A 24,585-nucleotide genomic window follows, 5' to 3' on the forward strand; every position below is an offset into this window, starting at 1 on the left:
ACATTTCCTCTAACTATCTTTGTCACTCATTACTAGCAAATAAAATCAGAAGAAGAGTTGGTATTATGGTCTGTATCTAAGTAGAGCTTTTTTAGTCTTGATGAGCTGCTTTATTTATACTACAGTTTTGCAATTCACCCATTCATACACATCAACATGGGGTTAAGTGTCTTTGCTTAAGGACACATATAGACGAGTAGATCCAGGAATTGAACCCACAGCCTTCCACTGAGCCACCATGGCTCAATCCTAATTCCTCACTTTTTTATTGCTTTTACTTTTACTTCCAAAACATACTATATCAGAAATGTATAAAATATGTTTTAATACTTATACTAGATAAGTATACTAATACTTACTATTTTTTTATAATCGATTATTCAGTTTAAGTGTTTTCTTAAGAATTAAAACCAGATTCTGCGATTTTTCAGCTTTCAGCGTTTCTTTGCTCCATAGAACAAAGGATAATTTTGGTTTGTGGACAAAAACAAGACATTTGAGAACATTGTCATTTCCTGGTTTGAGAAATAATAATAACAACAACAATAATAATAATAAATGTGACATTTTATGGACCAAACGATTACTCTGTTATAAAAAAGTGACTGTAACTTCTTTAGGTTCCTTTAAACGTAACCTTACGACAGTGATAATAGAGTTGTTCTCAGTCCAGGGCCACCAACGACCAATGGCTGTGCAGGGTGGAGTTTGTCGCCCCCTGTTGAGAGCACCCGACAATTAGATACAAATCTCCGCCTCTTGTGGTCGTTGTCTCTGCAGCGTGAGTGGAGAAAAGACGGCCAAAAAAGAGCAAAATGGCGCTCACTTCTCAAGGAACAAAGAAAAAAGTTTGCTACTACTATGACGGTGAGTATTCGCGAGGCTGATTTTGAACCAGGGAACTCTTTCACCGCTGAGCTCCGACACTTTGCGCCAACAAAGGTCGCAGCTTGTTCCGCCGCTCGCTCAGACTAGGCACGCTAGCCTAGCACCTAGCCAGCTAGCTGTAGTATCGAGCGGCTTTTCGTCAGTCTGACTCACACATACACTCACACACACACGGAGTGATAACACTGGTCTGATTTAGTAAACGCGCCGGTTTTATTATAATGACGCAGCGAGTGTGTTTATCTCCAAACACGTAAACACGTAAACTAGATGGTTTCACATCACTAGCCGCTAGCGTGCTAACAATGGAAGTACCTCATTGACGCTACAATTAACACCAGCACTAAGCTAACATCAAAATGGCTCATGTCGCCGCTGCCTTCACAGACCGGCAGGTAGCGCCATGAAAAGTCCAGTTTTAGACTAATATTTGTGTTTAAACGATAGAGACTCTATTTTATTTGCACGCGGGTAGTTTGTACTTAGTTTTAAATGGAAGTGTTATAGTAGACTTTGACTTAAAAGAGTGAACGGTCCGGTTACTGCAGCATAGTGTACTTTTTAATTACGTGGATGTGAAAAACTCGTTTACGTTACGTTTACTCATTGTTTGCAGAATTGTGATGTAAGTCAATAACCCAACGCGGTGTGTTTTTTTTATTTGTTCTCATGATAGGTGATGTTGGGAACTATTACTATGGACAGGGACATCCCATGAAGCCCCACAGGATCCGCATGACACACAACCTTTTGCTCAACTATGGCCTCTACAGAAAGATGGAGATCTATGTATGTTTAATATCAAGATACCACAATCCAGCTCAGACAGGGTTTAACATCCGTCCTCGGGGATCCAATCACAAGTGGTCTGAATGCATCTGCTCAAGTCTATAGTCACAGAGAGACACAATCTAACACAATCCATCCACAGACCCACTACACTTTCACAGTGAACTGAAAGGGTTTTTTCTTTCTTAAGTCATTCATTTGTAGCCACCGTGACAATTTTAACACTCATCACAACACTTATTTTATGTCACAGCAGCACGAGTGTGAAATCTGATTGCGTTAAAGCCAGCTGTGAACAGTTGTACCTATTATAACAACAAAGTCCACTTGTGATCATATCTCTCAGGACAGATGTTAGATGACTTGTTTTTTCTCTGTGTCTCGGAAGCTAATTTGACGTCTTGTCGTGTTACAGCGTCCCCACAAAGCCAGCGGGGAGGAGATGACCAAGTATCACAGTGACGATTACATCAAATTCCTGCGTTCAATCCGACCGGACAACATGTCGGAGTACAGCAAACAAATGCAGAGATGTGAGTCCGACTCAAAGCATGACCACGTAGATAAAGTTCATCAAACTTTATGACATTAGTGCTGATCTGTGCTCCGTTCTGTGCTGTTTTGCAGTTAATGTCGGTGAGGACTGTCCTGTGTTTGATGGGTTATTTGAGTTCTGCCAGCTCTCTGGAGGAGGCTCTATTGGTAAGTTTTTGTTTCATTGCTGCTCAGACAATTGCCTCAGGGTTAGGGTTAACCTGTTTCATCAAATCTAACCGTTTCCTCCTCACCGTGGTGCAGCTGGTGCTGTGAAGTTGAACAAACAGCAGACAGACATCGCTATCAACTGGGCTGGGGGTCTGCATCACGCCAAGAAGTCCGAGGCCTCTGGATTTTGCTACGTCAACGACATTGTACTGGCCATTCTGGAATTACTGAAGTGAGTACAAACATCATATCACACATTTACGAGCACAGATGTGTTTTTCCTGGGTATGTTGTACCCTGCGCTGTTGGTTGGATGAAAATGCAGAACATCAAGAACGTTTTCCCTCTTTCCCAGATACCACCAGAGAGTCCTGTACATAGATATTGACATCCATCATGGAGATGGTGTGGAGGAGGCCTTCTACACCACCGACCGCGTCATGACCGTTTCCTTCCACAAGTACGGAGAGTACTTCCCTGGCACCGGCGACCTGAGAGTAAGCCTTTCTTTTTCAAATATGTACATAAAAGCCACGTTTGTCACAGTTTGTAATACAATGATTTGACATCCGTGTGCAGGACATTGGTGCTGGGAAGGGCAAATATTATGCCGTGAATTATCCACTGAGGGATGGGATCGACGATGAGTCGTATGAAGCCATATTCAAACCTGTGAGTAAACAAATCCTTTTATTTGTATTGCTATATTTGAGGATCAGACATATATGAAAGTGGCTGTGTGTTTGTTTTTGTGCGTAGATCATGGCTAAGGTGATGGAAATGTACCAGCCCAGTGCAGTGGTTCTGCAATGTGGAGCTGATTCTCTGTCAGGAGACAGACTCGGCTGCTTTAACCTCACCATCAAAGGTAACATACGCACATTTTAGTACTAGCAGAGGTCTGTAACTGTCTCGATCCAAGTTAAAAATGATTTATTATTTGTGCTCAGGTCATGCCAAGTGTGTGGAGTACATGAAAAGCTTCAACCTGCCCCTGCTGATGCTGGGCGGAGGCGGCTACACCATCCGCAACGTGGCTCGCTGCTGGACGTATGAAACCGCTGTAGCACTTGATTCCCCCATCCCCAATGGTGAGTGTTTATTACCACAGAATGTGAATTTAAGCTGTTGATTATTGACTTAGAAAAAGAGTTTGATGATGGGCCAATATCTGAATATAATAACCGTTCTTTGAGTAAGACAAATGTCTGCAAATGTCATGACCTTTGACATTTGACCTGCAATTAATTCATCATAATAACAAAGAACTTGCTGCTTTGTTACAAAACCACACCACTTAAACAGTTCAAAGTTGTTGTTTTTTAAAGGTTTTAAAAACTGAAAATGCTGCTTCACTCCACAGAGCTTCCATACAATGACTACTTTGAGTACTTTGGGCCTGACTTCAAGCTGCATATCAGCCCCTCCAACATGACCAACCAGAACACCAACGACTACCTGGAGAAGATTAAGTGAGTCCATGGCCGTTTCATTCAGATTCATCCCCGTTTTCAGCCATTTCAGCAGCAGTTAAAGTCACTTTTACGTGTGTCTTCCAGGCAGCGCTTGTTTGAAAACCTGCGTATGCTGCCTCATGCACCAGGAGTGCAGATGCAGGCTATTCCTGAAGATGCTGTGCAGGAGGACAGTGGAGACGAGGAGGAAGACGATCCCAACAAACGCATCTCCAGTAATGAACTCTCCTCTTCATTATCATGCAGTCCATCGTATAAAAAAGCTTCGAGCGATGTGTTTTATTCAAACCCTGTCCTCTGATAATCTGCAGTCCGCGCTCATGACAAGAGGATAGCGTGTGAGGAAGAGTTCTCTGACTCTGAGGACGAAGGTGAAGGAGGTCGCAGGAACGCAGCCAGCTTCAAGAAAGCCAAGCGAGTTAAAACCGAGGGCGAGAAAGAGGGAGAAGAAAAGGAGAAGAAAGGTGAGGAGGAAACAAAAGGTATCTATTTGATTTTTTTATTATTATTTCATCTCACTTAACTTTTTCAAATAAATAAAGAGATCATTTTTAATCTTGTGGCTTTTTTTTTAAAAAAACAGAAGTCAAAGTAGAGGAGAAAGTGCCGGAGGAAGAGAAAATGGACACATCCAAGTGAGAACAAAAACATAATAATAATATATATTATGTTGAGCATGTTTCCCAGCAGCATTAATGATGTCCTCGCTCTCCGGCTCCTTTTAGGCCAAAAGAGGAATCCAAGACTCCTTGAGGTCGTAGCCACTCGATGATGCCAGTGCAGCTGATCAGACCAGATCCCATTTTTTTTTAAGATGAATGTTCCAGTCTGTGGCTTTGGAAACCAGTGAAGGACTGTTCTTTTGTAACGTCACATCCTAACTCCTCTGAAATGTCACGAGGAGCCGAACATGTTTTTCTAGGATAACTTTTCAACTTTGCTGTTTATGGACTTCAAGTCAAACTGGCTGTTTTTTTTAATACTTTCTTGTTGTTTTTTTTTGTTGTTGTTCTGAATCTTTTGAAACTACTCTGTAAAAAAAATAAATTTGCCTAGTAAACGTACGCTTTTATACATTTGATTTAATTTATTTAAATCATAGATTTTTTTCTTTATTGTCTTTCAGCCCCACTTTAGCCTTTTTGAATATGTAGTTGAAGCATGTTTGTACCATAGATCCTTTTCTTTCATAACATTTGTGCCATTGTTCTTCCACCAGTAATGGACAAGAGGGTTTTCTCAACTTATTTACTTCTAACATGTCACAATGTCGGTTTCATGCTTATATTTTAGGTAATGATAGAATTTGTCCTTAAGTGACACGTATGTATTTTTCTTTTTTTATATTTGTGACTCAGTTAAACAATGTTTGGGTCCGGCGTTAAGCTTAGGTTCGGCTGATATTTGGACTTCTAATATACTGTATAGTACTCAAAACAGGGATTCCCAAGGTCTGGGTTGGGACCCACAAATGTGCAGAGTTTTTACACCTTTTTTGTCAAGACTTACAAGTATATATTTTAAATAACACGCTTAAATGAAGTTGTAATTCATTGACAACACATGATTTGTTTGGTGTTAAAGATACAACGCGCACAAGTTTGCCATCGAAGTGGGTCCCGGTCCTCGTGGAGAAGGTTTGGGAAGCGCTGCTGTGACACGTGAGGCAGAAATAAAACCCCGTCAGAATGCGTTCACGTGTTGTATATATTTGTATTCTGAAATCAAAAGCAAGAAAGTTTTACTTTCACAAGATTGATTACAAATGACACCTACAGTATGTCACACAGACCCTGGGCGTGTGTGTGTGTTGACCACGTTTTAAAACACCAATAAAAACTGCCATAAAAAGACAATTTACACAACAGTGTCTTATTTGGTTACTGCATTTTAAAAAGAAATGGAGAAAACACTTCAAGATAATGTGAAGACATATAAAAAAAACTAAGCTTTTCAAACCAACGACAAACAGAAATGGTACTAAATTTCCATGCTTTTGCTGACTGAGGTCCCACAAATGTCTCCTCCTGATGTTAAGTGTGTAACAGACAACTTCACAGATGATGAGGAAACGAATGTCATTTTGATTTAAGCAGGTTCACAGCCAGTGACTCTGCTCGGCTCCGTTGGTGCCGTCCAGCAGGTCGTCCTGCTCTGCAGGCCCGGGTTCAGCGTCTACCTTTGGCTCTGGGACCGGTGTCAGGGTTTCGGGTCTTTGGATACGTACCTGAAACCATACAACAATGGTAACGTGTTAGAAAAGCTTACATGTGACCTCAGCAGAGCATTTTACACCTGTGTGATGTTACGTTTGGATTTGAACCAAATGAGTTGGTTTTAAGAAGATAGAGTTAGAAGAGGATACTTTGTATTAGTTTTTAAAGTTTGAATATGAGACTGCTTGTTTTAGGGTAACAGCTCAGACTCAGAGATGATAGCGTGGAGGGATGTAACGGACAATTTAAATGAAGTACTGTGTGTGTGTTAACCGTTACAGAAATCGAATGGTGAGACTGCAGAATGTACCAAATGGACGACCCCCACACCCCCCCATCACCCCTCCCTTCCCTAGCACGTCTGAAAACTACGATGGGATGGCCTTTGCATACCAGAAAGGTTCTGTTGTCATCAGCATGTAGACTAGTGGAGCAGGAGATCAAACTCCGACTCCCACTCTACCACAGGACTGTGCAATTACTTTTGCTGTATGTAAATTTCTAAAATATCAAAACACATTTTGTTCCCCCCCCCACACACACACTTTGAAAACCGTCACTGTCCAATTTACATGTAGGTAACCGTCAGTGTCGTGCGTCAGCGGCTTACCCTCCTCGCCCGGGTCGGCCTCCTCCTGCAGGGACAGAGGTAGAGTAACGTCGTGCAAGCAGCGAAGCAGCGGAACGAAAACACCGACTCCACCACGGACATTAAGATGAGAGGCACCCACAGAATGATTGTAGTCGCCTGGTAAACAGAGAGAAAAATAAAAACCACATGAACATTTCTGAAGGTATTATCATAAAACTGCAGTGGCAGTAAATCTTTCACTCACATAGATCCGCGTCGGATCGAAGGGGCATTCGTACGTGATGCTGGAAGAGCCGACGTCTTTGGCAGAGAACGTGCAGTGTGTTAGAAGACCTTTGCCTTTGTCCATAATGGCTTTGACCATAGACACCGACAAGCCCAACGTGGAGGCGACTGCCAACAGTCCGGCCAGGAAGCCGAACACCAACAGGACCCACTGCTGCAAAGACGGCACGATGACGACGTCAATACGAGTGGAAACACACGAGAATAAAACACAGTAAACGGTGATGGTGTTTCGCCTTAGTCAGGTAGACGTAAGAGGCAGGTACAGAAAACACATTTACATGTCATTTAAATAAAACGCACTCCGTCATCAACAAAGGGCAAGTTCTAACAGGAGCCACAAAATGACAGCTGTGTGTGCAGAGCGAGTGTAGGAGGGAGACGCTGTGCCAACAGTGAGGGAACACTCATTTACCAGGATCCGGTTTCTCTTGTTTTTGGACAAGATGATGGCTGTTATTCCCCCGATGATTCCCTGAGAGACACAGGATGTTGCTCAGTTAATTCATGTCACACATGATAACAAAGTACAAGAATGCAGGTTAAAGCTACAGGAGGTACATGGTTGATTGTTGAGTTTCAGGGATGTTTGTGGCTCTGTGTTCTGAGCTCCTCTCACACACTCATGTGACAACATCTGCATCTCTGAAACTCTGCCAAACGTTGCGTGTCTATTGCTCAACTGTCATTTTTCATTTTAATGGGTTTCTTTTAAGTTTCCGAAGAAGCAATTATTCCACCAGTCTCTCTAAGCTGCACTGTGATTTGTCAAAGCCTCTCGTGACACCACAGTGTTAGCTGTGAGGCAGTAAACAGAGCGCAGATGCAGCGCAGAAGTGTCACTCTTTACATAACAATGAAAGGTTATTATAGGAGGTGAAAAAAAAAAACAACCCTAACTACTTTAATCCACTCCCTGCTCCTGTGTTTACATATTAATGAGGTCACTATCAAATTGCGTGCAGGTTCTACCACTTACCACCAGCCCGGCCACAATGGCGATGACATTAGAGATGGCGTAGACCATGGTCCGAGCCTGCGAGTGCACGTTTATGTGCCGCAGCACGGCGCCGTGCACCAGCGCGCCGAGAAGGAAGTTGACGTGACCCACCAGCACCAGCCCCAGCCCCATCTTCATCAGGGCTTTGTTGTCCTTGAGGCTGGCGCAGCAGACTCCTACAGGAGGTAAGACAAGGATAGTGTTCAGTCTGTACGTCTACATGTAAGTGACGGTTCATAAAAAAATTATGACGTTCTCAAATGTCTTGTTTTGTCCACAAACCAAAATGATTCACTTTTGATGATTTCTTTGTTAACCAGAGCAAAGAAATGAAGAAAATACTCACATTTAAGAAGCTTAAACAATTGGAAATCTTGTTTTAATCATGAAAAAAGTCAAATAAATATTAAATAGTTTAGATTAATTTAGTAATCGACTAATAATCCAAAACAGTGAGCACACACATCTGTAACTGCACTGAGAACATGTGTGAGAGTGAATTTCACACACACACACACACACACACACACACCATAACAACAACATGTGAGAAAAGAGCAGTTACAACAATTAAACACCTGCAGAGACCCCGGCAGAGACAGGTGAACATCTCAGCCGCTGCAGAAATGCTGCAGCTATGGTAACAGTGCAGCCGGGGGGTGATTGTGTGTCCCTGGAATATTTTGTTCCTCTCTTTGAGGAAAAGCCCCCGCCCACTCACCCACCCCCCTGAAACAAACAGGACAAAGCTCAGGGTGTGGTCGTGGAGATATCACCACCACATTTATTTACCTGTCCTGAGGGGTCAGGTGGAGACTGACTAACTGGTTACTGACTCCCGTTTGTCTCATTTGTTCATGCAGGTGGGTGCTGTGGAAATACTCTGGCTGTGTGGTGTCAAAACGATTAACTTAATAGTGTTTGCTGCCATTTAAGTGCACATCACAACACAAACATATGATGGATGAACCCTTATTTTGAAACAAACACTGTGTTTAGTCACAAATATTTCACTTGAATGTGTAATCAATAAACTGTCATACAGTGTGAAGTGTATAGACGCATGTAAGTGGTAATAATGGTAAATGTAACTTTGTATATCTCATATACTGTAATGCTATAATTTAATCACGATGGTTACGATATTTGTTATGTTTCTTTTAGGGATGGGAATCTGTATCGGCCCGATATTCGTCAAAATCACTGGCTCTGATATCGCACGGATAAAAAAACTAAAAATAAATAAGCTGCTTCATAAATGGTCTACAATGACTTTATCGAACTAATATCAGTATCAGTAGATACCTGAGTTTGTGATATCAGTATCGTATCGGACAGGAAACACAGTGGTATCGTCCCATCTCTCATTTCTTTCATTCTGCTTAGAGAAGTTTGTTACTTTTGACCTCATGATACGACACACGATACCAATAACATCACGATACCAATAACATCACGATACAACCCTTCTGTAATAATCCATATATTAAAAGACAACCATATAGCAATACATCGCGATATCTGTCTGACTGAGGAAAACAAAACGTTGGTGAAAGAAGCTAAAAGTGCAGGATTTCTCGATTTATTCACGGTCTGTGTGTTGTTACCCCGCTGTAAACGCCCTCTTCTTCATCCAGGTAACTTCCTCACCAGGTTTTCCCTCATTTATTTGAGCAGCGCCGCCGCCCGCCTGGCGTCTGTGGCATGGACTGTTTACTTTAGAGCACCTTCATTTATTCAATTAAAATATCGATATTTGCGCTGGTGTATCGATTATCGCGTTGCACGAGGAGCGATACATCACCAAATCGATATTTTGACCCACCCCTGTTACAGTGAGTGGATTCATGGCTGGGCAATTAATCAATAACAAGAGAGAGAGAGAGAACTCAAAAAAGTCCTATAAGTATATTGATATGCTGTATAACACATGTAATAACTTTGTACTGTTTCATGTTTGTTTTAATTTACCTGTTTCTTCAAATTGAAAAGTCCATCTTTAACCATCTTACATGTCACAGGATACTTATTGATAATGAATGATTTGTTTGTTGAATGAAATGTTTATCACCTTTTCTTTTGTTTGTTGCTAAAGGTCCAGTCCTATGAATGACCGCCAAATAATGCTGAACAGAATGCTTTAAGAGTTTAAATCATGTAAGTGAACGTTTTACAATGACGTATAACACCGACAGGTAAGTTTCAATAACAAGTATTAGTGTCTTCTTTGCACACACACACGCACACACATTAAGGAAATGTAGGGTATTATGTCTCCTGTCCTCTGAGCTGCGCAGACCACGCCTTAAAAACTCAACACGCAAAAACTTACTCTAAACACGAAAGTCTGACGCACTTTAAAGACACAAACAGTGCACGTGAACTTACCTAAATAAACCATGGTGGAGTTAAAGTCCTCTCAGGTCACATTAGTGTGGCAGTTGTGTTAAAAGTCATGTCTGACTGACACCTCAGTGACGGTTGGTGTGTGTGTGTGTGTGTGTCCTTGTCTTCCTCCACTCACCTCCGGCGGTAAACACCGCCTACCTGTGCGGAAGCCCCGCCCACTACCTTTACAACGGAATCTGACTCTGTGTGTGTGTGTGTGTGTGTGTGTGTTAAAGGGTTTTTGTCTTATTTGAAAAAACACACAGTGTGTGAGTACAGAGTGTTTGCATCCTAATAATCAATAATCAGATAGTGTTTTTAATGAAGTTTATTATAGAAACTATAAACACTGCCTCCATTTTTAGATGTAGACAGATTCATCAGGCTGTTTGGAATTCCTGGAATTTACTTTTAGCACTCTTGCCAGAAGACCCGGGGTCACAACCCGGGCAGAATAAGAGTCTTTCTGTCTTTTTTAAGATTATTTTTAGCTCTCTTGTTCTTTTTAAGTTTTAAAAATTTCAGCTTTGAATATTGTATTTTTTTTACTGCCTGTATTCTATTTATCTTTATTGTATTTTCCACTTTTTTAATCATGTATTGTAAGATGACCTTGTGTGCTCTGAGAGACGCCCTTAAATTAAATGAATTTAACGGTAATTTCACTGTCGCAGGAGACAAAGAATCAAAAAAAGGTTATTTTAAATGTTTTATACTGATCACATTTCAAATTTAACATGCACAATCTGGTGTCTGTGTATAATTAATCTCAGGGTTCTTTTTATCTAAATAATTCCTTTATTTTAAATTGTTAAAACAGTATTTTAACATGCAGTAAATTGTACATAAGTGCCAGTTATTGAAAGTTATTGTGAAAAACTTACTCACAGGACATTTTCTGGTTATTTTTTCTGGTTAAAATAAGTCTAAAAGTCCAGACAGACATTTTGAAGCTTAGGTGTTAAAGGGTTAAGGATCAGAGCAGTGACTGTAAATCACGTAGGACTGTTTGTGAATTTATCATATTTATTCATCATTGTTTCTGTAAATATGTGCTCACTAATGCTTCTGTTTTGCAGATGATGAAAACTGGTTATTATGTAACATATTTACTCAAAGAAGAACAAATAATTTGTTGTCAGGAAGAAACACAAGCACAGATTTCCAGAGGGACCTGAACGCAGCATGTTAGCCTCATTAGCCTGACCATCAACACCTGTCCCTCTCACACCTTATTAATGTCTCACCTGTGGCCAGAGAGCAGTCACACAGGTTGTGCTATACTGTGGAAGTGTGCGATGAGGGTCGTGGAGATATTTCTTTGTGTCTTTTTGGGATGTTCTGTCTCTGGAGACTCAGTCATAGACAGACATGCTCTCACACAAATGTCCCATGAATTTCCAGGATTTTTCCCAGAGTTTGAGCCTCTGCCATTCGAGGGAATCTTTGATTTCCCTCCATATGACACCGTCTTCAGCTCCTGGCGAACTCCAGGTCCTGACTTCCACATGCACGCAGAGTTGCCTCCCATGATGAACGTCCCCAGGATGCAGGTGTTCTGTGATGAATCCCGCTTCTCGGTGCTGGTTGATAAGAGAATCAATGGAGCTGTGCTGACTGCAGAGGAGCTGCAGCTGGGGAACGGCTGCTCCAGCAACGGAGAGCGACCGAACCAGGTCGTCTTCACTTACAGTGTCGATGAGTGTGGAACTACACAGAAGGTGAGTTCACTACGGTCTCCCTCACCTGTGTGTTGGCTCTTGTGAATCCACACTCTTGTGTCTTGCAGATGCAGAATGGCTTGGTGATGTTCACCAACTCTGTCCACTTGACTGTGAAAGAACCTCTGGCTGCCCGGAGACAAACTCCTTCCACAGTACATGTCTCCTGCATCCCAGAGAGGTGAGTCTGTTAACACAACATCGACAAGTGTCCATCTCTAAAAATCCCTCATGTCAAAGATCAACGCTTCTCTTCTCAGGTCTCTTTTCAAGGCCGTGTCTTCTGAGAGTGACAAGACCTTTGATATTAAAGCCATGAACTGTGAGTGAAAGATGAGTCTGAGAGATCCTGAAGCTGCAGAATGTTGTTTTATAGACACGGTTTTACTTTTCCTGCAGCATCCTGGACGAGTGCTGCCGAGTCTAACGTCTATAAGAGAGGCCAGGTTGTCAACGTCCAGGTTTCTGCTAACCCTGGAGCTGGTGAGCAGCTTTTCATCCAGTCCTGCTTCGTCTCTGCGTCCCCGGATCCTCGAGATAAACCCCGGCATGCGGTCATTATGAACAAAGGGTGAGCAGCTACAGTCACTCGTTCACTCACTCACTCACTCCAGTGTTTAGTTCTGTGATCACCTGTGAACCTCTCTCTCTCTCTCTACCAGGTGCACAGCCCCGCTGGGTTCTCCTCATCCTGTTGCACAGTTTCTCTCCTCCAGCAGAAGAGATGTGGTCAACTTAGCTCTGAACACAACTTATCTAATGGCGGAGGTGAAATATTTTTCTTTTCTCCAACAATTATTGGATTATCGCTCTGGCCATGTCAAGATGTTGCTGTTTCAATACACTTTAGAGCATCTACTGAGGTTTTAAATACATGAAATAGTCTTTTAAATAAATATTATGACTTTTTTTCTCTCTTGAAGATCTACATCCACTGTACTGCGATCATCTCAGACCAGGGTGTCACGACTGGCTCCAAATCCTGCAACTACAACTTGATGAAGTCCAGGTACAGCACTAATACAGATTTGTATTCTGTGAACTATTTTCATATTCGTTTTTAATCTGTTGATTATTATTTTACTTATTTGGTCCAAAACATTCTGATGGTTTCTTTGTGATATGGAGCAAAGAAAATATTTACATTTAAGAAGGTAAAAAGTCAACGCCCAAGGACAAAATGTTCACATTTTACTTTATTGTGTTAGTTTAAATAAAATAAACCAGAGAAATGTTAGTACTTTTGCCAATTAAACTTAAATTATTAAACCTTCAACACAAATGATCATCAAAAGTTGTTGATTTATGGATTAATATATTATTTCAGATGGGAAGACCTGAGTGGAGATGTTACGGTGTGTAAATGCTGTAGCTCAAAGTGTAAAAGCAGACCCCATCAGGAAGGTCAGTGATTGTTTTTAAGTGCAATGATCACTGGGTGATAAAGTGTAACCTCACAAAGTGAACTCTGGTGTAATTTCAGGCTTCAGAGCCACAGTCAGCACAGGCCCGTTTGTCACCGTGGACGACAACATGAAGACGAGCTCCACGCCTGACGCCTCTGAACATCAGCGGCCTCCACCTGCTGCTGTTGGCGACTCGATGCAGTCTGACGCCACGGCGACGGACACGATCGTTTCTGGAGCTTCACTTTCAAGAAGTAAACTCTCCTCGCCCCTGCAGGGCGTCGTGGTCGTGAGTCAGGAGCCGGTTTCCAGGCTGATCCTCTGGCTTCCCGGGCAGGTGCAGGACGGTGAGCGCCATAACGACGAAGGCTCCGAGGCTGAGGGTCTGACAGCAGACTCGAAGGAACGTAGTGTAGCTTTAAATGAGCTCCCTGAGCCACGACCTTCATCCTGCCTCAATCCACCCTCACATGGTCAAGATGGTCAAAGAGACTCAGAGTCTCTGAGACGGAACAGGTTTGGACGGTCTGGAGTGTTGGACACAGACGTCCCTCAAGTCAACATCCTTCTACCGGTTGAGATGATGCTGAATGACCTCAATTTTGACCTTAACCTAAAGGAAGAGGAGCTGACTGGGATGCAGGCAGATGCAGCCGAGAAGTCCCGAGATCAACCGGCTGATGTTGAACCAATAATTCGCTCTAAACTCCAGTTCTCCAAAGGTGCAGATGGAACACAGACGTTGAGTTATGAGGAGGAGGAAGTGATGAAGAAGCCAGAGGTCATGAGACGAGGGATGGGTTTGAGAGAAGGGAAACCGGAGCACGGTCGGAAAGGACTGCGCTCAACTTTCCTGGATTTCTTGAGGTATTTTTAAGGGATTGTCCAGGATTTGTCACTGAAAACATGGCTGCCAGGGAAATGTGTTTTGGCAACCTAATTCAATTTGTATGTACTCAAGTGAGCAATATTGTAATGTTTTTGCTCTGTATCTCACTGTTGGACAACCATGATGTTTGTAAACCACTTTCCCTGCTGAACTAGAACAAGAGGACAAAAAACTGATTTATAAAGGGAGTCTTTTGTGCTGACTGTTTAGAACTCATACAATCACACACGCATGTTTAATTATTTTACATGTTTTAACAAATGTTTCTTTTTTTTTTTAGGAGGATGGACAAGGCTGAATAACGGCAGTTTCAAGAGACTTTTATAAAAACTTAAATTGAATAAAGGTACTGATTAAAAATGCTGCTGCTCTTTTTTTATTTTAACATTGGATGCTTTTTTTTTTTCTTTAAAGACATCAACCAGCTCAGATTCCCCCACACACTGCATGTGTTGCTGCGTCTTTCCGTTCACAGGCTGATGGCAGAAGACAATAATAGGTGTGATAGATGGATAGAGATGATATGCACTACTGTGTATACATTCAGATAACCCTTCACTGGTGTTCAGTTTATAATTTCATATTTATATTCAAAGTTTTTAGTTGTCAATAACGCATAGTACATATCTAGATTTTCAATTCTGAATATGAATTGTCATCAAACCAGGTTTATTAGGGTGTTTGGAATTTGGACTTTAAATCTCCAAATTCTGACACTTTTTCTAAGAATTCTGCTTAGAAACCTCAGAATTCTGACTTTAATCCGAATAATTCAGATTTTTTTTTTATCCCCTCAGAATTCTGACTTTAAATCTCAGAATTCATACTGTTTTTTTCTTTTTTTTTTTTTTTTTTACGTGGCCCTAATAGTCGTACAAATCTATGTTTGAATGAATTGAGCGCATGTTTTTATTTGTATTGGTGTGGTGTTGTGCAGTGCAGTGCGTGCCTGTGTTTCAGTGAGAACCCTGTGCAGGTCGCTGTGGGCAGCTGGGCTGTGTAGTGGGGACAGCTCACGGTGCTCTCTCCCTTTTACAGCACATGGTGTCCGTGTGTTTTTTTCCTCTCTGCAGCTTTGACCCTGGACACTGTTTCCTCTCTATAAAGTGACCACGCGTCTCACACGCAGCCTCTTTCCCCGGCCTCAAAACAACCGTGAGTGTCCAACTCACTGTTCTTGAAAAACTTTAAATAAAAAGAATATAAAAAATATAAAAGCAACAAAATCTAAATAAAAACAAGAACAACCACAATACTTAAAAAAAAAAAAAAGCAAACAAACTTGAATAAAAATCGTAAAATATTAAATAAATAAAAAAACACCTACAAACAGGAGGCCTCGGGCTTTAACCCGAAGTGTTTCGTATTTAAAGGAAGAAATCGCACTTTCAGGACAGCGGATTCTTTTTCTTTACATTTTTTTTTTTTTCCTCCCAACTTTGACATTCGGTGTCGGAGTCAGTCGTCGTTATTGGATCAGAAATCTCTTCATATTCTTCATCATAGAGAGAGGGAGAGGAGAGAGTTGCCGACATATTCATTTGACAGGTCCGAGATATGAACACAGCGACCGGGAGTTATCCGATGGCTTCTCTCTACGTGGGCGACCTGCACCCGGACATCACGGAGGCGATGCTGTACGAGAAATTCAGCCCCGCCGGACCCGTGCTCTCTATCCGGGTGTGCAGGGACATGATCACCCGGCGATCGCTCGGATACGCGTACGTCAACTTCTCTCAGCCCGCCGACGGTAAGACTCTGACACGGTGCATGTTACCCACACACCACGTTACCCATGTCAATGTCAACCCGCAGAAATGTGCACCTAAATCATGGAGAACGAGGAGAATCCAGTGATGCTCTCCGCAGTTTGACCCACATAACAAGCATGTCCCAGTTTCTTTTATACTCACTATAACACACGTATGTCAATACTGTTGTTTAAAGCACACACCTCAGCTTCAGTCTGTGGGAAATGTAAATGTAAACACATGTGGTTGGTTGATCTATTATTATTATTATTATTATTATTGTTGTTCAGCCCAGAAATGACCCATTTCTGCTCCTATTTAAAGGGTGTAACTCATTCCCAAAGACCCTACAGTGGTGCTTCTCTGTGGGGTTCTGTGTCACACTGACATTACAAATATTAAGATGTTGAAAATCCTTAGAACAGAGGGTCTCAAACTGAAATGACCTGTGGGGGCGCTGAGCATCAAGTCTGGTCACAATCTAGTGAAAAAAGTCCAAATTTACTGTTCAGTAAGTGTGGCCAATTTGAATCAAAGACAATAGTTGTGATGATATTTCACAGAATTTCAAAACAAAAGTGTATTCAGTCAAGAAATAAAAATATCTTTGCATTAAAAAAATGTACAGAAAACTAATTTTAACTTATTATATTAAATGGTAAGGGTAGATATTAAATGGTGGCCCCAGAAGGTTCTCCACACTGGGTCACATGTAGGTTACCAACTATTAGAAGGTGACAGTAATCAGCACCAAGTGTTAATGACTGACCATCAGTTAGATAAACAGCTCATCACTAACCATGGTCTGTTTCTTGGGTTAGTATTTGTTAAATTGTTGATTGTTGAATGTATAATACTCTAACTTAAGGAGCATGTATGTGAGATAGTTGATCTCTTATAGGGGCCAGATCAGGTCAAATAACAAAAACCTCCAAACAAATAACTAACAATTCCATTGTCTCAGTCATTTTTACTAGATGCATAAAGGTCTGTGTTTTCAAAAGTTCCACGTTTAATTATTTTATTTATTTTACCTTGATAAGTGTGTTACTATAGTCAGTGGGGAAAAAAAGCAGGAAAGACATAATATATTATCTCACAGGCCGAACTCAATTGCATGGCGGGCCGGATGTGGCCCACGAGCCTTGAGTTTGACACCTGTGTCTTCTTATAGTGTCTGAAGCTAGCATTTTACCTCCATAAGAAACTGCCACAGAAATGTAAACTTTAAGAATGTTTGGTTGACATCAGGACACTGAGCAGCGGTGACAGGTGTCGTGGTCGTCTCATCTCCAGCTGTCTGCTGATAATGTTCACATTGTTGTGGAGACGTCAGTGGCTCTTATCGACGTTCAGCACCTGTGACGAGTATAGAGTCAGGGTGGGTTTACGACCAAAGGGAAGTTTCACGAGTAAACGGATAAAGAGCCACAAGCAAGATAAACGCCATTTGTTGTTGGAGGTGAAGACATGGGGGGGGGGGGGGGGGTGTTACATGGAGTCCAGACTTGTGTCTCTGGGTCAAAAATGGGAATATTTCTTTGTTTCTTTGCTGCTCTATGACTAAATTAAATATGTTTGATTTGTGCATGAAATGAAATGTAATTCTGAGGTTTGAGAAACATTTTTTCCTGATGTTTAATGAACGTCAGGGAAGAAATAGTTGGGAAATGATGATTTGTTGCAGCGTCACACGTGAATGTATGTGCTTGTTTATCGTCTTTGGATTTGCTCACAGTTCACGTGTCTGCGTTAACGAGATCCGGTGTCGTCATCTAACAGTTCCTGGTGTGAACGTCGCCTCTTCCCCATCAACTCTACTCTCAGTCCAATAAGCTAGCACATACCTCCCAGGACCCCTCTCTAAATATAGAGCTACTTTTTCAGCAGCCCCAAAATCTGCCTGCCCACAATGCTTCACTCTCACATGACTGAAGCACAGCAGCTCTCACTGGCTCACTGTTTATCATTTATCTGTTTTTGTGACAAAGATTTCTCTGTGTGAACCTTCCAGAAGTCCACATGTCACACACACACACACACACACACACACACACACACACACCTTCTCTGAGCACAACGCTTGTGAAGTACAATTGTGAGCCAAACTGCTGATGCCAGCAGACGCAAGGCAGCTCTGTTTTGTTTACCAGACACTTTTAGCTGGAAAGCCTGGACTGTGTGTGTGTGTGTGTGCGCGTGTGTGTGTGTGTGTGTGTGTGTGGAGTGACTGAACAAAAGGATGTACGACTATTTTACACCTGCGTTGACATTTAAGAGCCATTGTTACATCTAAGGCAACACGTTTTTATTTTAAAAACTGCCTCTGTGATATGTCTGCCCCCCCCCCACACACACACACAGCTGCTCACAGACAGCACACATGGTCCACTGCAGTGTCTTTATCTATTCTGCACATGCTCAGTTCTCTGTTCACGTTGTGGTTCTTCTGTGGCAGCACAGACTGTTTTAATACACTCAACCACTCACACTGTGTGTCCTTGTTCTTCATGTTAATACTGAGGTTTAGAGCTTCAAAGGTATGGTTTGCATTTCAGACCAATACTGTATTTGAGCTGCTGATGTTTTTAGACACTCTCCCTCTCTCCCTCTCTCCCTCTCCCTCCCTGCAGCTGAGCGAGCGCTCGACACCATGAACTTTGACGTGGTGAAAGGGAAACCGATCAGAATCATGTGGTCCCAGAGAGACCCCTCCCTCAGGAAGTCCGGCGTGGGCAACGTGTTCATCAAGAACCTCGACAAGTCCATTGACAACAAAGCCCTGTACGACACATTCTCTGCCTTTGGCAACATCCTCTCGTGCAAGGTACACTCATTCACTCACTCATTCATCCATTCATCCATTTACCACTTTATCCTCCACATGAAGGTCATGGTGGCTGCTGGTGCCAATCCCAGTGTGCAGTTTACCTCATCCCCAAATACAGTTTGTTCTAAATGTTTCTGAAAGGGTTTTAAACCCAGAATATTGTTTCTTTAATATTTCAAAAGCCTTTTTTCCTGAATCACAAAATGAATGAATTAAGGTTAAAGGTCAGGTTAAAGGTCCAGTGTGTAGGAATGAGTGACATCTACTGGTGAGACTGCAGATTGTGCTCACTCACCCCCTCCCTCTCCTAAAGGCCCTGGTATACTTCTGCACACATGCCACGCATTGCAAATCCCGGACCCTGGTATAGTTGCGCGTCAGGGTCCTGTAGTATCCCACTTCACCATCGGGTGGCAGTAAGAAGGAGAGAGCGATGCTACAGCTCCACGGCTGAAAGACCCGGGTGTCGGACGGTTCGAGGGTCGCCACGCCGAGGCTCGGGCGACTGTCTTTGCCCATGACCGTTTTTTTCCTGCTTGGTGGGCGGGGCTTAATAATACTCGGACATTCAGTTCAGGCATATGCTGTCCACGTGCACCTAACACGCTCTTTGGAAGTATACCAGAGCCTTAAGTGCATCAAAGAAACAACAGAGGCCTCTGTGTACTAGAAAGCATTTAATTCTTATTCATTTTAAAATGCAAAATACACAACTAAATATGCTCTACCTGCAGAAACGTGGCGGCCATCCTTGCCTCAAGTACAAATTAAAGGCTACACAAAAAGCCTATTTTTCCTCTTTATTTTAAAGTGATTGTACACTTCTACAAACAGGATTATACGGCTAATGTTACACACTACATCCAAACGGTCTGTGTTGTCGTGCGACAGGTGGTGTGCGACGAAAACGGATCCAAGGGCTACGCCTTTGTCCACTTTGAGACGCAGGACGCGGCCGACCGCGCCATCGAGAAGATGAACGGCATGCTCCTCAATGACCGCAAGGTGTGAGTGTCCCACCGTCACCGTGTTCATTCTTGTTTAGAACTCCAGTTTTTGTAAGTCCATGTTTGTCCAGATGTTGCTCAGGAGTGACGGCCTCTGATATCAAGTGTCACGTGTTTGTATAACTCTGACTTGACTGCTCTGTCCTTGTGTTGAGTGAACTGACTTGTCGTGTCTTTTTTCAGTTGGTGAGTTTGTGTGTGGAAAACTCTCTGACTAATAAACTCCCCCCCCCCCTCACTGCCGCTGGTTTGAAGATAACCCTCGAGAAACTGAGCGAGAACTCACTAAAACTCTTACTTATCTTTCCTGCCAGATTTTTTTTTTGTTGTTGTTGTTTTTCATTTGTCCACATGCTGGTCACCCCGTCTTGGAGTGTTTGTGTGTGTGTGTGTGTGTATGACCACGCTTGTGTGTTTTAGTGATGGATCGAATGCAGGAATGCAATACTGGATGGCAGAAGGGGAGAGGTCATCACAACAAGGTATATAAGATCATTTGGTCCACCTCAGCTTTCCTTTGTACTGTGAGACTCTGTTGCTCCATCCCTCTCCATCCACCTCCTCATCACGTTTTGGACCTGGATTATTGATGGTTGTCACTGTGTTGTCTAGCATGCCAACATATCTGCCTGCCTTTGGTGATATTAATATTAACAGCAGCTGGATTCTTTTTCCATGGTTTACTCCAGGAAGGATGAGATTCACACAGTGAAACGTAGAATCAGAACCAGAATGTCCTCTCCTTTACTTTACTTGTGTTATGGTGTTTGTGTGGTCAGGTCTGTGTGGAGCATCCTTCACCTCAGAGCCCCGGATAACCAGTGTTTTAGAGTTGGAATGAGGATTCAGAAGAGGTGGCGTGTGGTTTGCTTTGTGGATTTCGTCAGGACCGTTTTACGAGAGTGCGTCTCGCTGCTCTCCCCCTGTTTTCAGATTCGTGGGTCGCTTCAAGTCGCGCAAAGAGCGGGAGGCCGAACTTGGCGCCAAAGCCAAAGAGTTTACCAACGTCTACATCAAGAACTTTGGGGACGATATGAAGGACGAGCAGCTGAAGGAGCTTTTTGACAAATATGGTAAAACTGAGACTCGATCCTCGGCCTCCACCTTCACTCCTAACTCGCATTTAAACTCACTTCTTTCTCACATTTGAAGGTAAGACTCTGAGTGTGAAGGTGATGACCGACCCCACGGGCAAATCCAGAGGCTTTGGATTTGTTAGTTACGAGAAGCACGAGGATGCAAACAAGGTAATTTGAACTAAATGTGTCTGAGTGCATCTGCTGAGAAAAGTTCCTGTGATGACTGCGTCTTCATCCGCAGGCGGTGGAGGACATGAACGGAACGGAGCTCAACGGAAAGACCGTTTTTGTCGGGCGGGCGCAGAAGAAGATGGAGCGACAGGCGGAGCTGAAGAGGAAGTTTGAGCTGCTGAAGCAAGAAAGGATCAGTCGTTATCAGGTCAGTGGAAACTAGCTTCTCTCTCAAGTTAAATGCCGTGGTAATTTTTGTTTTGTTATGCACTTTAGCTTTAAGTCCAGTGATTGTACCCCTGTGTTTTGTTTCAGGGTGTAAACCTTTACATTAAGAACCTGGACGACACGATAGACGACGAGAAACTACGTAAGGAGTTCTCACCGTTTGGATCCATCACAAGTGCCAAGGTAAATAAAAATAGATATAATCCATTTTATTTATTGACATTATTTGTGTATTTAAAGTCACTCAGACACGTTGTCTATATTGTAGGTGATGCTTGAAGAAGGCCGCTCTAAAGGCTTTGGCTTTGTCTGCTTCTCTTCGCCTGAAGAAGCCACCAAGGCTGTGACTGAGATGAACGGCCGCATCGTTGGCTCCAAACCTCTGTACGTGGCTCTCGCTCAGCGCAAGGAGGAGCGCAAGGCACATCTCACCAACCAGTACATGCAGCGGATCGCTGGCATGAGGGCCATGCCGGCCAACGCCATCATCAATCAGTTCCAGCCCACCAGCGGCTACTTCATGCCCGCCGTGCCCCAGGTGGGACAGTTACAGTCGTCTGAGAATCACTCATGTGACTCAGCTGGATATGTAAATACATGTGACTCACTGTGGATAATACACACGTCAGTGTCAGTGTTGAGTTTACTGGGTTTTCGTTCTTTCTGCTGCCCTCAGTTGGCCTAAAATAAAGTAGTCTCTTCACCGGTCAGCGGTCGTTTAAATGACAAATGTCTCTCTTGTGTCCACCAGGCCCAGAATAGGACGACATACTATGCACCCAATCAGCTGGCACAAATGCGACCTAACCCTCGGTGGCAGCAACAGGGTGGTCGAGGTCAAGGTGAGCATGTGATGCCTGTGTATTTGATATACTGTAGTTTACTTAATGCTTTATTTGTTATTCTGCCTCTGTTTGGTCTTTATTAACAGAAATGATGTGTGTGAGGGAGCGTTTGTGTGTATACAGCTCTGTTTTTTAAAGCAGTAGAATTCACTCTTTTGTGTTTTCAGTCATACACCGACCTCTCACTTTACTAGCACAGTAAAGTGAGAGGTCTGTAAAGTTTACAGCTGTTGCCTCCATCTGTCGTGGCATAAAACAAATACCTACTACCTGTCTGCAGCAGTGTAATCTAACCACTGCTATACTGAGAAACACAGAGAAAGTTACAGCCTCCTCCCTTAAGACGATATACGCACGGCTCATAGGAGGCCGAACATAGAAGGAAGTCACAAGTTTACCCAGTTAATAATTCAGTTTGTTTTATTAGCAAAACTCATCCCTTTTTTAAAACATGGTGAACAAAAGAAAAGGGTTGGAAAAATAGGACTGCCGGAAACCTCTGAACTGAAGAGTGAAGAAAAACCATCTAAGGAGGGAGGAAAAAAAACAAAGAGCTCTGCAGCTGGCTGCCCATTCTCCCGTCCCGAGAGGACACATAACATCTGTCATGGATCATTTAAGAAAAATTCATTTTCTGTGGTTTAAATCTCTGCTTCTGTTCTCTTTCAGGTGGTTTCCAGGGAATGCCCAGCTCACTGCGTCAGCCAGGACCACGTGCCAACCTGAGACACATGAGTCCTGGTGGCAACACACAGGGTCCACGAGGTGTGTTCACCAACAACTGATCATCACCTGTGCAGTTTTATTGGATGTTGGAAGATGTTTGTGTAAATTCTGCCCCCATTTCTTCCCGTGGCCGTCAGCTACAGGCCAGACCATGGCTCCTCGCCCATCGATGGGAGTCCCGGGCCCTCGAGCCATGCCTCCTTACAAATACGCCACCGGCGTCCGTAACCCCAACCCCCAGGTAGTGCAGCCGATTGCCTTACAGCAGGTACGTGTGAAGAACACCAGCTCCACCGTCCAAATCGTCGTCATTGTTGTCATTTTCCTAACTGTGTTCCTTGATCTGCGTTTTCCAGACGCAGCCAGCGGTGCACGTTCAAGGTCAGGAGCCTCTCACTGCCTCCATGCTTGCTGCTGCGCCGCCTCAGGAGCAGAAACAGATGCTGGGTAAACACTCATCATTCACGATGAATGAACTGCAATTCAAGATGTTTGAAGTATGGATGTACGACAGTTTGAAACGCTTCAGGAGCCTGATTATTGTTCTTTTTTTTTAACAATTAGGAGAGCGTCTTTTCCCACTGATTCAAGCGATGCATGCCAACCTGGCAGGGAAGATCACTGGTATGCTGCTGGAGATCGACAACTCTGAACTGCTGCATATGCTGGAGTCTCATGAATCTCTGCGTTCAAAGGTAACGTCTCCATGTCTGTCTCCACGCTGTCGCACCGCACTATGACTGTATTCTTATGGAACGTATCTTTGTGCAGGTGGAAGAAGCTGTGGCCGTGCTCCAGGCTCATCAGGCAAAGAAGGACGCCACCCAAAAAGTGGGCAGCATGGCTTCCACTCCTGCTGCAGCCACATCTTGAAGACTGGTATGATAAATGAATTCACACTTGATTCAGATTCACACAGAGTTTGTTTTTTTTGTGCCACTAATGTAAAGTCATTGTGTTTTTACAGGGCACAGAAAAACAATCAGAGATGGGAAGAGAAACAAACACTGACTCCAAACACCAGAGTCCTCTGAACTAATATGCAAAAATGAAAACCAAGGCAAAAAAAAGAGAAAGAAAATGTAATTTTGAAACATACTTGAACCATTTAAAAAAAAAAGAAAAGAAATTACACTTCATAGTTTTCTAGATCTGTAATACTTTTAAATAAGAGCTTATACCTAAAGCGATAGTGCAAATGAATTCTTGACTGCAGGACCTTTCATTTAGTGGCTGAGGAGAGAAGAAAAAAAGAAATTCTGGAAGGAAATTGAGCTGTTGTTCTTTTTCTTTCTCGATGTTTGATGATTGATTTGAAATGATGGACTACTATCATGTTTTCATGAGTCTGCAGTATTGTCAATAAAGTGATGATATATCAAGGTTACAAGTCTTGTGTTTTTTGATCAGAACTGGAATACTTTATTCATCCCTGGGGGGAAAATTGGGTGCGTTACATATGCTCTTTCACTCAGAAAAAGAAAATTATGAATAAGATTTAAAAAACAAAAACAGATGACCTTCTGAGTTATATGATAATAGCTATAACTAAATACTATCATGTTGATAATCAGGGTGTGATGTTTTCATCATT

The 24,585-nt window shown here is 42.7% G+C and overlaps 4 protein-coding genes across 8 annotated transcripts; 3 read left to right on the forward strand and 1 right to left on the reverse strand.

The window, feature by feature from the left end:
- The first annotated feature begins 711 nt into the window (after nt 1-711).
- On the forward strand, nt 712-4,921 carry LOC131444858 (probable histone deacetylase 1-B). 2 transcript variants are annotated; one of them, XM_058615542.1, is made up of 14 exons: nt 712-867; nt 1,565-1,677; nt 2,093-2,210; nt 2,305-2,379; nt 2,476-2,614; nt 2,738-2,879; nt 2,962-3,054; nt 3,142-3,250; nt 3,333-3,473; nt 3,746-3,854; nt 3,942-4,072; nt 4,169-4,339; nt 4,441-4,492; nt 4,583-4,921. In XM_058615542.1, the coding sequence occupies exons 1-14, from the start codon at nt 816-818 to the stop codon at nt 4,608-4,610; spliced, it is 1,473 nt and encodes a 490-aa protein (XP_058471525.1). In that variant the 5' UTR covers nt 712-815; the 3' UTR covers nt 4,611-4,921. The 2 variants fall into 2 exon arrangements, with proteins under 2 accessions (XP_058471525.1, XP_058471526.1); XM_058615543.1 differs by having other exon boundaries at nt 4,169-4,321.
- Nucleotides 4,922-5,550: 629 nt separating this feature from the next.
- Nucleotides 5,551-10,476, reverse strand: tmem54a (transmembrane protein 54a). The gene is made up of 6 exons (XM_058615544.1): nt 10,339-10,476; nt 7,930-8,126; nt 7,366-7,425; nt 6,910-7,104; nt 6,684-6,821; nt 5,551-6,084 (listed from the first exon to the last, which is right to left on the reverse strand). Exons 1-6 carry the CDS (start codon nt 10,349-10,351, stop codon nt 5,956-5,958), a joined length of 732 nt encoding a protein of 243 aa, XP_058471527.1. The 5' UTR covers nt 10,352-10,476; the 3' UTR covers nt 5,551-5,955.
- Nucleotides 8,697-14,714, forward strand: zpcx (zona pellucida protein C). Of its 3 annotated transcripts, XM_058615541.1 has the most exons (11): nt 8,697-9,785; nt 10,046-10,107; nt 11,743-12,059; nt 12,128-12,240; nt 12,320-12,381; nt 12,459-12,630; nt 12,722-12,827; nt 12,983-13,068; nt 13,387-13,463; nt 13,543-14,332; nt 14,635-14,714. In XM_058615541.1, the coding sequence occupies exons 3-11, from the start codon at nt 11,847-11,849 to the stop codon at nt 14,654-14,656; spliced, it is 1,641 nt and encodes a 546-aa protein (XP_058471524.1). In that variant the 5' UTR covers nt 8,697-9,785; nt 10,046-10,107; nt 11,743-11,846; the 3' UTR covers nt 14,657-14,714. The 3 variants fall into 3 exon arrangements, with proteins under 3 accessions (XP_058471524.1, XP_058471523.1, XP_058471521.1); XM_058615540.1 differs by having other exon boundaries at nt 8,697-10,107; XM_058615538.1 differs by lacking the exons at nt 8,697-9,785; nt 10,046-10,107 and having other exon boundaries at nt 11,535-12,059.
- Nucleotides 14,715-15,472: 758 nt separating this feature from the next.
- Nucleotides 15,473-24,374, forward strand: pabpc4 (poly(A) binding protein, cytoplasmic 4 (inducible form)). Of its 2 annotated transcripts, none has more exons than XM_058616061.1 (15): nt 15,473-16,104; nt 18,739-18,932; nt 19,827-19,942; nt 20,876-21,015; nt 21,095-21,189; nt 21,263-21,400; nt 21,508-21,603; nt 21,689-21,958; nt 22,172-22,262; nt 22,935-23,030; nt 23,129-23,259; nt 23,348-23,438; nt 23,556-23,686; nt 23,763-23,870; nt 23,959-24,374. In XM_058616061.1, exons 1-14 carry the CDS (start codon nt 15,912-15,914, stop codon nt 23,862-23,864), a joined length of 1,884 nt encoding a protein of 627 aa, XP_058472044.1. In that variant the 5' UTR covers nt 15,473-15,911; the 3' UTR covers nt 23,865-23,870; nt 23,959-24,374. The 2 variants fall into 2 exon arrangements, with proteins under 2 accessions (XP_058472044.1, XP_058472045.1); XM_058616062.1 differs by having other exon boundaries at nt 23,135-23,259.
- Nucleotides 24,375-24,585: the final 211 nt, after the last annotated feature.

This window comes from Solea solea, chromosome 18, assembly GCF_958295425.1.
Source record: "Solea solea chromosome 18, fSolSol10.1, whole genome shotgun sequence".
Classification (NCBI taxonomy): domain Eukaryota; kingdom Metazoa; phylum Chordata; class Actinopteri; order Pleuronectiformes; family Soleidae; genus Solea; species Solea solea.

Excerpts from the sequence above, each read along its gene's own strand:
- LOC131444858 (XM_058615542.1), top strand. The coding sequence starts at position 816 with ATGGCGCTCACTTCTCAAGGAACAAAGAAAAAAGTTTGCTACTACTAT. Across the intron at positions 868-1,564 it reads AGTTTGCTACTACTATGACG|GTGATGTTGGGAACTATTAC; the intron begins GTGAGTATTCGC and ends TTCTCATGATAG. Across the intron at positions 3,251-3,332 it reads CTTTAACCTCACCATCAAAG|GTCATGCCAAGTGTGTGGAG; the intron begins GTAACATACGCA and ends ATTTGTGCTCAG.
- tmem54a (XM_058615544.1), bottom strand. Across the intron at positions 7,426-7,929 it reads CCATTGTGGCCGGGCTGGTG|GGAATCATCGGGGGAATAAC; the intron begins GTAAGTGGTAGA and ends TGTGTCTCTCAG. Across the intron at positions 6,085-6,683 it reads GGCCGACCCGGGCGAGGAGG|GTACGTATCCAAAGACCCGA; the intron begins GTAAGCCGCTGA and ends GTATGGTTTCAG.
- zpcx (XM_058615538.1), top strand. The coding sequence starts at position 11,577 with ATGTCTCACCTGTGGCCAGAGAGCAGTCACACAGGTTGTGCTATACTG. Across the intron at positions 12,382-12,458 it reads TGATATTAAAGCCATGAACT|CATCCTGGACGAGTGCTGCC; the intron begins GTGAGTGAAAGA and ends CTTTTCCTGCAG. Across the intron at positions 13,464-13,542 it reads AAGCAGACCCCATCAGGAAG|GCTTCAGAGCCACAGTCAGC; the intron begins GTCAGTGATTGT and ends GTGTAATTTCAG.
- pabpc4 (XM_058616061.1), top strand. The coding sequence starts at position 15,912 with ATGAACACAGCGACCGGGAGTTATCCGATGGCTTCTCTCTACGTGGGC. Across the intron at positions 16,105-18,738 it reads CTTCTCTCAGCCCGCCGACG|CTGAGCGAGCGCTCGACACC; the intron begins GTAAGACTCTGA and ends CCCTCCCTGCAG. Across the intron at positions 23,687-23,762 it reads ATGAATCTCTGCGTTCAAAG|GTGGAAGAAGCTGTGGCCGT; the intron begins GTAACGTCTCCA and ends ATCTTTGTGCAG.